Consider the following 12,685-nt stretch of genomic DNA (forward strand, 5'->3'; position numbering starts at 1 on the left):
CACCCCTCTCCTCCCTAAGACTCCTCCCATAGTGTTCAACCAACCAAGGACACAGCCAGGTGTGCCAGACTGCGCATATTTCCCAGGAACTCTCAGTGTTGGAATGGACAGTCCTGGGCAAGCCAGGAGGATGGGGGATCCTTCTGTAAACCACCAGGAGGACCATGCCAGGGAGCTGAGTCTGCACAATGTGTCCCAGGAGTAATACCCATCTCTGCAGTTGGCAGGAGGCAAGCCCCCCAGTGGCATAGGTGCATAAACCTTGGGGGGGGGGATGGGAAGGGTCACACCCCTGGAATTCAGAAAGGATAAGTGGGACTCCCACTGAGTTTCCTGTCTGCCAGGCCTACCTGCTGCTTACCTGCCACTAGGGCCTCCCTCTGCTTGTCCTGGCTATGATCAGGTTTCAGAGCTTCCCACAGCCTCCTGGCCTAGACCTGCTCTGGAAGAAGGGAGGGGAAGAAAGAAGTAGAGAAAGAACACGAGAGGAGCGGAGAAGGAAAAGGGAGAGATGCTGCTCTTCTCTAAGCCAGCCAGGATCAACTGCAGTCACGGTCTGAACGAGTCCTGACATAGGTCAGGGAGGAGCTGGGGAGGTGCGCTGGTACAGAGGTGACAGGTGGGGGTGCACATAGAACAGGTGCCTAGAAAACACAGGTGTTCCAACCACTATTTTCCCAGTGGATGCACGCAGGTGAGGGCTGAGTGTGGGCAGGGGACAGACAGAAGCAACCATTCACAGCATGGCAGGTGTAGACCACAGGACATCTGTGGAGGTGATGCTGTCTCCTGGCAACCCCCCCTTGCCAAACAAAGGTCTCCAGGGGGCCTGCCCAGATGCAGGAAGGGAGGAAACCCTCAGACTGTCTCCTGGGGGCTGGCAGTTGGGAGATGAAGCATTGCCTCCGGAGGTCTGCCAAGGGAGGCAGCCCTGGTCCAGGCCACAGTGTTGCCCATGGAGAAAGAAAACCATACCCAGAAAAAGCCTGTGAGAGTTAAGCCCCGCGCCCCTGCCCTCCCCTTCCCGTCCCCCGCCCCCTGTACCCGACCCCAGTCCTGGAGTCTGTGCACACAGCCGGGAGGTGGGAGGGGGGACCCTCTCCTCTGAGAACAGTTCAGAGATGTGTGACAGGGCCGAAGGTGGAGACTGGTGGCTGTGGCAGTCTCCGCGCTGGTCATTCACGGGGCTGGCGGAGGGCGGGCGGAGGTCCATGAGCCAGGCCCTCAGATCTTGGCCTCCAGCATCTCCAGGAAGAGTTTGTGCATGGGGACCTTGCCCTGCATCTTGATGCTGTAGAAGTGCTGCACGGCCTTGGTGGCTGTCTGCCGCAGCAGGGGCAATGTCAGCAGCAGCTTGCCCGTCCTCCGTGGCTCCTCATGGCGGTGGCTCAGCTCGTAGTCCTGCAGCGCCTCATGCAGCAGGTCCTGAAGCTTCTGCACGGCTTCCACGTCCTCAATGTACGTGGAATCTGTGGGCACAGGGGTGGGCATCAGCGACCTGAGTGGGGAGCATGTTCCCCTCCCCCCCCGGTGGGGAGGGTAGGGGCCATTCTGAGATCTGGGAAGTTCAGAGAGGTTAAGCTACTGGGCTGAGGTCACAGAGGCTGGTGGCAAAGCCAGGAAGAGACACTCTTGTTTTGCGAGTTATCACCAAGAGGCGGTAGTGGGGACCAGGTGAATAGAGCCTACGTACGTCTGTGGAGGGGCAGACAACTCTCCCCACAACCCTCACGGGCCACTACACTGAAGTGGAGAACCCTACGCTCACCAAAGTGGGGATGGGTGGACTGCAAGCTTGGGGCAGGGTGACCAGGAAGCACACACCAGGGTCCTGAATTCCTCAGAGGAGTAGGGCCATTCCTTTGCATGCTGGGTTGATCAGAAACCACACTGCACAAACTGGCCACCCCCGGGGGCAAGGGAAGCCTGTGTGTTCCCAGCCCTATCTCTCTCTTTTGGGTAGGAAACAGTAGAATGAAGTAAATGTTAGAGCCTTAGATGCTGTGTAACTTGGGCCAAGTTTCTCAGCTTCTCTGTTTATTTCCTCATCTGTAAAACGAAGCAAACACTGAAAATGCACACTTCTGGGCCCTTGGTAAGCACCTAACATACACTAGTACAATTGGCACTGCTGTGGTGACTTGGACAGGAAGTAGTGTGGAGGCAAACTTGAATACTCTCTTTGGTTTTCTGTGACCAGAACAAGGAGGTCTCCTGCTGTGCTAGCTGGGAGATGATGCACCCTCAGCCACTAATGGAGCGCCCTCTCAAAATGCAGCTAGTCCCAGGACGAGACTCATGGCTCCTCCTTCCTGTCCCTCATCCTACCCTCCCCTGGGAGGCCAAATTGGCAGCTGCCTTCGACCAAAAATGAAATAAAATAACATTGCAAGATTAATTTCTTTGCAATCCATCAGCAAGTCTGTATCGATGGCATTGATAAACTGTTAATTACAAAATCAATGGCTATGAATTCTTTGTGCTGTCAGGGAACCTTGGAGATGGCTGGGACATGGGGTGACCGATGGCCAGCAGGCTCCCAAGGGCCCAGGGGCCCAGGGGTGGGGATCAGCATTCTTCTGACATGCTACCCCACTCTTGCCTGGTGCTGCCCCCCTCCTCCCAGGCTCTGAGCTGATCCACCCTCTCCATGCAACCACAGCAGGAGCCTCCAGGACCACCTCGATGGTGTCCCGCCTTGACCCTGCTCCAGCCCCAGCCAATACCTTCTCACTCCCACTGCCTGGTCACTTTCCTACCCTAAGCCTGGGGACAGGTCACTCTTCCTGCATCCTTTTTGCCCCCTAAACTGACCCCATTACCACCCAATTCCTTTACAACTCCAGAGCTTATGGTCTGACCCCAAATAGGCTCAATATTTCCTCCTCTCATTCCTATGAGTTTCCCCAGCTTTGACTCTACCTCCCCAGCTGAAAATAACTGGCTTTTCCTAGGGCTGGTGTTGTGGTACACAGAGTTAAGCTGCTGCCTCAATGCTGGTATCCCATATTGGAGTGCCAGTTCTAGTCTCGGCTGTTCCACCTCCAAGCCAGCTCCCTGCTAATGCTCCTGGGAGAGCAGCAGAAACTGGTCTGAGTCCTTGGGGTCCTGCACCCATGTAGGAAATCTGGAAGAAGCTCCTAGCTGTATATCTGACTTTCCAGTGAAAAGAAATCTTTTTTAAAAATAAAATAAAAATGTAAAAGAGGAACTGACCACGTAGCCAGAATGGACCCCCTAGCTAGCAGACGTGGGCCCTGAACACCAAGCCTTCAGTGCATGGTGGAACATACTGCAGGGTCCTGGACATCACAAGCACACCCTCCACTCCAGAGCTTCTTGCACCTATGCTCCAGCTGGAGGACAGCCCTTTTAACAAACTGTCAAGCAAAGAGACACAAAGAGATAGACGGGGGGCTCTCCTGTCCAGTGGTTCATTTCCCAGTGCCCACAAAAGGCAGGGCTGAGCCAGCTCAAAGTCAGCAACCAGGGATTCAATCCAAATCTCCCATGTGGGTGGCAGGGGCCCAGGTACTTCAGTCATCACTTGCTACCTCCCAGGGTGGGCATTGCAGGAATGCTGGACTCGGCTGCAGGGCTGGGACCTGAACCCAGGCATTCCGATATGGTATGTGGGCATGCCAAGGTGCCTCAGTTGCTGAGCCTTCCACATGCCACTGGGGAGGAAATCCAGGTTCCTGGAACCTAGGCCCATGTGACAAAGGATGTACTTGGGTGAAGCCTGATGGCAGCACAAGACCCTGGTGGGTTCATGTCATGAGACACTGTGGGTCTTCAGGCAGAGTACATGTGAGGATACTTCAGGAAGCTCATGGAAAAGTGGAATACAGGAGCCGGAGCCACAGCATAGAAGGCTAAGCCTCCACCTGCAGCACAAGCATCCCATAATGGTGCCAGTTTGAGTCCTTGCTGCTCCACCTTTGATCTAGCTCCTTGCTAATATACCTAGGGAAATATTAGAGGCTGGCCCAAATGCAGGATGGCTCCCTGCACCTGCGTGGGAGATCTGGAAGAAGTTTCTGGCTCCAGGCTTCAGATCAGCTCATCTCTGGTTATAGTCTGGTTGTAGTCATTCCTAGCAGCTCCACTTCCCATCCAGCTCCCTGCTTGTGGCCTGGGGAAGCAGTCAAGGATGGCCCAAAGCCTTGGGACCTTGTACCCACGTGGGAGACCTGGAAAAGCTCTTGGCTTCTGGTTGGCACAGCTCCAGCCATTGCAGTCATCTGGGGAGTGAATCATCAGATGGAAGATCTTCCTTTCTGTTCCTCTTCTCTCTCTCTCTCTCTATATATATATCTGACTTTGCAATAAAATAAATAAATCTTTAAAAATATATAACCATCAAAAATTTTAAAAATGGGCTTATGGTGTGAATGTGTATGTACTGTTAATTATTTCGCATTCATCTATCATTCACAGAAATAATTTGTATTAAAAATAAACAAATTTAAAAATATTTTTAAACTTCCCTCTATTAGGACAGGTTCTATAGAGACAGAGTCTGAGGCAGGTCTGTATTCAGAAACCTACACAGGCTTTGTGTTCTCAAGAAAGGAAGTAGGCAGGCAGACACAGGGGCAGAGCAAGCAAGGCAGGGACAGGGACCCTCCAGGTCACTTTGACCCTGTGCAAGTCCATCATTGGCTGCAGGTGCCGAGCACAAGAAGCAAGGCTTCTGCAGGGGGCAGCCATGAGCTGTGGGCGGGATAAAAGAAGGCCTATGTGGGGCCTCAGCAGCGTCCTGGGCAAAGTCCACAAAGTCGCATGGGGCAGAGGTCTCATGCCCAGCTTGTGAAGGACTGAAAGTTTTCCTGGGCAGGATGGCATGGAGTAGGCCAGGAAATCCTGAGCCTGTATCTCCCCTGGGGACACACACTGGCATCACTGTGTCCCATTCATGTTAATGCTACAAATAGTCATGACTTCTTATCAAACACTTCTTGTAGACCAGGCACCTTCAGCACTCACACAAGGGCTTACAAGAGGTATACGGTCTGCTCCCACAGAGGGAGACCCTAATAGAGTTCCTGGCTCCCGGCTTCTGCTGGCTCAGTCCCAACTATTGCAAAGGAATGAACAAGCAGATGAAAGATTCTCTCTCTGTCATGCTCCCTTTCAAATAAATAAGTCAATCTTAAAAAAAAAAAAAAAAAAAAAAAAAAGACAATCTCTACAGAACACATCAAGACAGAAAGCTGCCCAAAGTGTCATTGATAGCAAAGCTCAGAGCTAGAACCTGAACCCTGGCCCAGCAGACCCGGCCCCTGGCAATGACATGGGCAACACACAGTGTGTGCATTCCTGATGGCAGCTGTCTTAAGTGAGTGACCTGGGTCCCTCCAGCTCCTCCATCCACCCAGAACCCAGCACAGCCTGGAGACTGGATGTAGAAGCAGATGACATTTAAGTTTACCACCCACCCAGTCTCTCTGTGCCCAGAACCTCTCCCCAGAAAACACAGCTTAGAAGTTGTGGCTGCCAAAGGATCTTCCTTCTGAGCCAATCAGTAGGGACTGTTTTACTCCCTGGTGCTCAGGTACACGGTCTGCCCCCACAGAGGGAGAACTGGACTGAAACATTCAAACAGTGAGTGTCAGCTTGGGTTGATCTTAGAAATCGGATGATCTGATATGAACTGACACTTTTTAACTGGTTAATGCAGGACACATTACTTCACCTTTCCTAAGCCTCAGTTTCCCCATCTGGAAAGTGGGTTTAACTTTGCTTTGAGGGTTATAAGAATTGAATGAATGTATAGTTAATGTAAGGACCAGAACACTTATCACATGCCAGCATAATATGATCTCTATATAAAAATCCTTTCAGTAGTTTTGGAGAGGAGGGGTTGTTCATTGTCCTGTTCATTGTCCACTTTAAAGAGTGGGATGGGAGCAGAGAGAGTTTCCATTCACTAATTTACTCCCTAACTGCTTGTGATAGCTACAGTTGGGCCAGGTCAAATGTAGGAGCCAGGGTTTCCATCCTGGTCTCCAATGTGCACAGCAGGGGCCCGAGCACTTGTGCTGCCTTCACAGGCACACGAGCAGGTAGCTGCATGGGAAGCAGAGCAGCCAGGACTCAATCCCAGGTCCCAAGAGGTGACTTAGCCCACTGTGCCACAAGGCTCACCCCTCATGTCTCCATTTTTCTGATAAGGCATAGAGTGAAGCAGCTTTCCCTGAACTTGACCTTTAATTGACCCCAGCCTTATGTCCTTCAACCCACCAGTGTGTCAATTCCAAGGTCAAAGGCTTGGGGAACATTCAGTCTCTGCCAGTCTTCACCACCAATCCCCTTCCAAGGCCAGCCTACTCCCTGTAACAACCTTAGGGTAAACAAAAAGCTTCAGTGCCTTCATGTCATTCCTGCTTGCTGCAGCTGGTCCTGCTCAGAGACCTGGAAATGCCCCAAACTGCCCCCCATGCAGGCACACACCTGCCTCTCCCTACCTGAGTTGGCGAGGGCCAGGGCCTTGAGTGTCACAAACTCCTCCTTTTCCACCTTGAGCTTCTTGTACTTGCGTACTAGCTGCAGGATGGCGTGGTAGAGCTCCAGCAGCCCTGTGAGGCGAGAGTGGGCCTCGTCCATGATGTAGTCCTCTGCGTACACCAGCTTGTCGTCATAGGGCAGCGAGCGGTACACAACGCCCAGGATGAGGATCTCCATCCAGGCGCTCTGCAGCAGGCTCATCTGGTCCCCCAGCGAGAGGTCTGAGAAACCTGTAGACAAGATGCAATGAGGACAGGGGAAGGAAGCGCCTGGTCAGAAGGCTGAGCCAGGGGCTCCTGGAGGGGTGTGGCCGGGAGTGGCCATGCCCCTGCCATCTCTGGATCCTGCTGTGGCTGGGGTGGGCCTGTTGTCCACTGCCAGACGCCTGGTGCATTGAGTCAGACTTGCAATTTGTGAAGAAGGCTTAATAACAAGAGCTCAGTCGATATGGGCAGTTATTACTGATCCTGCTCACCTATATTGCAAAAGGCTGGGGAGACTTCCTAATGAACAAAATGCACTTGTTATTGAAGGAGTTACTGGGTTCCTAACTGGATCAGGAGGTGACAGGAGAGGGGTACTTCCACTCTGGGGCGTTTCTGGGTCCCTCTCTCTGTACCAGGGGAACCCCACTAGGAAAGGGGCAGAAGGTCCCTGTGGCCACAGCCTGGGAGTGCTGAGAAGTTGAGGGTCTCAAGCCAGGGAACGACGTTCTCATAAGGTAGAGGTCAGGGCCCCTCTGCCCAGGCCACCAGGCTGCAGACCCAGCGGGCCTGATAATGGGAGCCTGGGACCATGGAGTTCCCCTCCTTGCAGGCCCACAGTGAAGCCCACTTCTTCCTGGTGCAGTGTGCTCAAAAGAGTGCCTGGGCTGGGCCACATGCAAGCCATGCCTTCACTGCAGACCTCGACTTCTTCCTCTGGGCAGTGAGGTAAGGTCTAAATGAGACAACACAATGAGTAAGTTGTTCTCAACAAACAAGAGGGGAAAGCCTTCCCTCTGTGAACTGAGTAATCAGATGCAACTGTACTATGCATGCGTTTAGCATCTTGAATCACCAGAGGAAACAAACCAGTTTGCTGATTTTCAAACACAACAGCCACCCAAGACACTAACATCCAGGAATGGCCACCAGAAAGCCACTGACTGGCACCACACACCATGAGTAGCTGGCCAGAAAGGGGTTGAGCTTTTTGATATGATGTGCAAGGAGGGTGAGGGATGCATGGGTGTACATGAGGCTGAGGGCCCTGCTCCCAGCACATGGAGCTCCCTGGTGGCGGTGGCTTTTACCATTGTTGGTGTCTCTACTGGCACGTGATGGACAGTATCCCTTCTCTTTGGGCTTGCCAGGGGACCTTGGCTGGTCTTGACATTGGACTCTCATGGATGGCACTCTCATCTGGCATCCTCGATCCCATCCCCCAGTCCAATCAGCACAAGTGTATTCCTGACCCTGCAGACCGGGTAGGAGGGTCCTAACCCCAAACCCTTTCTCCAAATTTGGCCATTACAGTGCCAGGCAGGCCCTGATCTGTACACTGGGCTGTGGATGAGTCCCTGACTGCTGGGATTGGCGGGTGATCACCAACAGAGCAGGAACAATTATCCTGCCCTGCCCTGAGCTTTGATGGATGTGCTTTCTCAAGGGAGAGGCTGGGATGCAGTCAGGTTAGCTGTGTGTGCACTGTGGTCCATATACCAGGCCTGGGAGAGGATATATGGGGCCAGGAGAGCTAGGCAGTCATAAAAGACAGATAGAAGTGGACAGCCAATTTCTTTTATCAGGACTTGGTGTGGGAGAGAGGCCTTGGGCGACATTAATTAACAGATACCAATCAGCCAGCACAGGAGGGCATTGTGTGTGCGTACATGCATGTGTCCACATGTATTGGACTGCTGAAAGCAGACAGTCTGGGAGGGCAGCTGGAGGAGGAGGGTAGGGGCAAAATTAATAGACCCCTAGATTGGAAGGCAGCATAAAGGGAGGGTTAGGTAGTGCTACGCTGCTGAAATGCTGGAGAAAGGACCCCCGTGAGGCTAACTGCATTGGCAGGATCCTTGGGAAAATGTTACTAGCATGCACCTGCCCGTAGTCATTCAGCATTTATTCATGTATTTATTTAGTCATTGTATTCTCAAGGTAGAGAGACAGAAATAGGCAGACACAGGCGTGCACACATACACACACACACAGAACTTTCATTCCAGGACTGGTTCACTCCAGGACTGGAGAAGGCAGAAGCCGGAAGCCTAGAACTCTAGTGTTTGAGCAATTACCCTCTGTTCCCAGGCTGCACGTTAGTAGGAAATTGGAATCAGGAGCAGGGCTGGGACTTGAACCAGGCATTCTGACATGCTACAGGGGCATCCCAAGTGACACCTTAACTGCTGTGCCAACTGTCTGCCCCTCAACAAATGCTTCCTGAGCATCCACTGAGTGCCAGGCCCATGCTAGACACTGGAGACAGAATGGCACACTTAAAGCAGACCAGTTTCCTGACTTGAGCAGCTTACAGTGAGGAAGCAAAGACACACCCAGGGTCGCTGGTCAGCACGAAGTTAGGGCTATAGCAGGAAATGCATGCAACTCCGACCACAGTCCAGGGATGCTTTGTCCCAGGGTGCCACTGCCTATGCTGTGACAGTGAGGGAAAGGTTTGCCCTTTGGTGGTGGCCAGAAGGGGCATGGTGACTTGCATGGTGGCTGTGTCCTCATCAGAGCCTGTTCCTGGATACCTGTTCTCACACCTCTCTTCCAGGCTGGCTTGAGTGTGTGCTCAGCTCCTTATTTCTCTCCTCTTCTTTGAGCACCTTCATAAAGTCATGCACATACCTTTTAAAATCCAAGTGCAAGGCTGACATAATGGCACAGCACGTTAAGCCACAGTCTGCAAAGCCAGCATTCCATACTAAATCTTGGGTTTGAGTCCCAGCTGTGCCACTTAACATCTTGCTCCCTGCTAAAGGTGCCTGGGAAAGAAGTGGGGGATGGCCGAGGTGCTTAGGACCCTGCCACCTATGTGGAAGACCTGGATGAAGTTCCAGGTGCCTGGATTTTGCCTGACCCAGCCCTAGTCCCAGTCACTGTGGCCCTTTGGAGAGTGAACCAGTAGATGGAGCACCTCTCTCTCATGTGTGTATGTATGTGTGTGTGTGTGTCTACCTTTTAAATAACATAAAATCTTTTCAAAAATTCAAAATGAATACTCCAAAGCATGGAGTTGAATAAAGGAAGGTAGCTCAAAAAGTTTGTGGAAACAATTATGCATGGGTTCAAATTGCTTTGCCCGCAAAGCAAGCACACTCTTTCATTCTATATTTCTATGAATTTGTTGAAATGCCTCTGTGGAGACTGCTGTCTTTACTAGATGGTCCCAGGGGGAGTGTAGGGCTGCCCCCGTGACTGACTGCCCCCCTGATTGGCTGGCCCCCTGACTGGCTATGCTGACTCCCAGGCCCACCCTGAACTCTACTGCCCCAGGCAAATGGCTTTATCTGCACCTGCTGGTCTAATCATAGGCAGGCTCTTCCCAGAGTTCCCAACCCCCAGCAGTCTGGCACCACAAGCTGCTGGAATTTCAAAAAGAGAGAGAGAGGGAACATAATTCGTGGCAAGTGGAGTTCATAATCTGTTAATTTATGATTGTTTCTGTCGACCTGGAAGGCCATTAGCACAAGTAATAAAGGGAGTTGTAATTATAGGATCTAGGGCCACTTCACACACAGCTGCTGTCACTCGGCAGCTCATATTTCATCCAGCCAGCCACTGGATACCTGGAAGTAAGGCCACCAAGGGACCCCTGGAGAGGAGACCCCCTTGGGGATACCAGGAAATGCCAGCCTGAGCTGAGCAAGAGTAATAGTGATGCCTCCATGAAAGCCCTCTTGGGCAGGGGTAGACTCTGGCTGCCTGGGAAGGATGGGTAAGGGGCTAATGACCAGCAAAGATCACTGTCCATCAGGTGCTGCCCACCACTGCCTTGAGAAGGAATCACATTCTAAAGGCCAGCCCTTGCCCTCTGGCCAACTTAACACCCAGGAAATTCCACTCGAAATCAACCCTTCATCTGGCAAGCCCAGGCTGCAAGGAAAGACCACAAGCCCTGAATTTTCCCCATAAAACTTGCTCTTTTTTCCAAATGGGATCCTGGAGTAAGGCGGTGGGGAGGAATTCCAGGCTGGAATAGCCTCCCTTATCTGTGGCTTTGCTTTCCATTTTGCCTGTGGTCAAACTTCAGAAACATTAAGTGGAAAGTCCAGAAGTAAACCACTGATATGCTTTCCATCACTCGTCATTCACTCACCCCATCACTGTTCCCTCTTGGTGTTAGACCTTGTCTAGCCTAGCCATGCTGTCTGTGCTGGTTCCCAAGATCAGACCATGGTACCATGGAGTTTGTGCTCAAGTAGCCCTACTTCAACTTTATAATGATCCCAAAGTAGAAAAGCAGTGACCACAAAGGGTGACCTAAGGCCACAACACATAGAAAAGACAGATGGACTCTGCTGCCATGTGCAGTGGTAGCACCGCAAACCACGCAGAAAAAAAGACATAGATAGAGATTCAATACTATTCCTGATTTCAAGCATCTTCTGGGGGTCTTAGACAAGGGGCAGGGAAAAGGGTGACGCGAATTCTCTCTCAACCACATCTCCTAGCAGTAGGCCTTAAACAGTCAGTACTCACTGTGTGCTTGCAAAGGCAAGTATGAAGTGCTCTTGGTGCACTATGCTGGAAGACACTGAGGCACGAGCCAGGATCCCTTGTGTCTGATAACAGCCCAGGCTGCTCCTTGCAGCACTCCTCCTACATGTGCATGTATATCTGTATATATAAATGAGTGTGTGTGTGTGTATAAGGCTCACATGCAGTGACAAGAGACATCACTAATTAGCTCCTACCTTACCCACCACTAGAAGTCCAGGCCCAAATAACTCAGCATGGAGACTTCACAAAACAGGGAAACAGCATTTGAGACAATCAAATGAGTCCCTGCATTAATCTTATGTTTTTCATCCAAAGGACTTCTGTTTTGGATAAGGAGACATGACAGAGGCTTTCATACTGTGAGTGATGATGATGACATCACAACCAAAATTCTGCCACTCCTCAAGAGCCCGCTGAAGTGTGTGGCAATGCCAAGGGGTGGGGGTGGTGGCTTTGTGATGATTGCCACTGTGTGGAGGAGGACACTGAAGACCAGGAAGTTAAGCAGTTGGCACGAGGCAGTATGGAGAGAGCAGAGCTGGGACTGGAGGCTAGGTTGCTCCTTAGACAAACTCTGCCCCATCCTGCCCTCTTGGCTGGGCATAGATAGGAGAAGAACTGGCAGGTGGAAAGGTGCAGGGGAGATAGGGCTCCTACTCCATGGAGGTGTTTCCCGAGGTGGGGTGGTACAAGGAGGAAGCAGTGACCCTGAGGGAATACCAGGTGATTCTCCTGGCCTGTCACTGGGCAGCAGGACCTGCTCATCCTGGGCCAGGAGGGTAGTGTGGGGCAGAAGGGGCCCATGGGCCGCTGTCCCCAGTTTGGCCCTGGGTTAGTAGAGCAATCCAGGCTGAGGTGTCATAAGCAGGGGCTTGACCCCACCTGTGTGCTGAGCCAGCGCTGGGCAGATTGAGAAACTCCTGAGTGAGTAATCCTTGCGGCACTGAGCTCCTTATAGCCAGGATGTGCCAGCCCACCCCAAATTAGAACCCCTAGGGGCCCCCATGCTTCATGCCAGGGAGGGGGCAGCCAGCAGCACATTTGCTGGCTCCCGGGCCCTGACAGGCTCCCTGCACCTAAGAACTCACACACTGGACTTTTGAGTTCATTTCCATCACCCATGGATCTGGGCATCTGAAGGTCCAGGGTTCTTTTGCCATGTTAGCAGGCACTTGTGCTCATCTTTCCAGGCTGAGACAACAAGACAGGATGCAGAGACAGGAAGTTATAAACTGTTTAATGTCACAGAGCTACATATGCAGTCCCTGGTGGGTCACTGCCAGGGTCATGGGGCAGCAATGGAAGGAAAGACAGGCAAGCTCCTGGTCCAAGCCAGCACAAGAACAACTCCAAAAGGAAGGTGCCTCATCCTCCTCACCTCGTGCACCAGCTTCTTAAGAACGTATGTCCTGTTCCAGACCACCCTCACAGCATGCAGAGTGTCTGCATCTCGGTCCCTGCCT

General features: G+C 52.1%; 1 protein-coding gene across 2 annotated transcripts in view; it reads right to left on the reverse strand.

Moving 5' to 3' along the window:
* Positions 1-1,224: 1,224 nt before the first annotated feature.
* Positions 1,225-12,685, reverse strand: part of ESRRB (estrogen related receptor beta) — a 44,622-nt gene continuing 33,161 nt past the window's right edge. For both annotated transcript variants that reach the window (XM_040975590.1, XM_040975589.1), the window contains 2 exons: positions 6,471-6,740; positions 1,225-1,469 (listed from right to left, as the gene is read on the reverse strand). In XM_040975590.1, the coding sequence (XP_040831524.1) occupies positions 1,225-1,469; positions 6,471-6,740 (515 nt within the window). The remainder of the gene's footprint in view (positions 1,470-6,470; positions 6,741-12,685) is intronic.

The sequence above is a fragment of the Ochotona curzoniae genome, unplaced genomic scaffold, assembly GCF_017591425.1.
Source record: "Ochotona curzoniae isolate NIBS_2020 unplaced genomic scaffold, NIBS_Ocur_1.0 contig_2688, whole genome shotgun sequence".
Classification (NCBI taxonomy): domain Eukaryota; kingdom Metazoa; phylum Chordata; class Mammalia; order Lagomorpha; family Ochotonidae; genus Ochotona; species Ochotona curzoniae.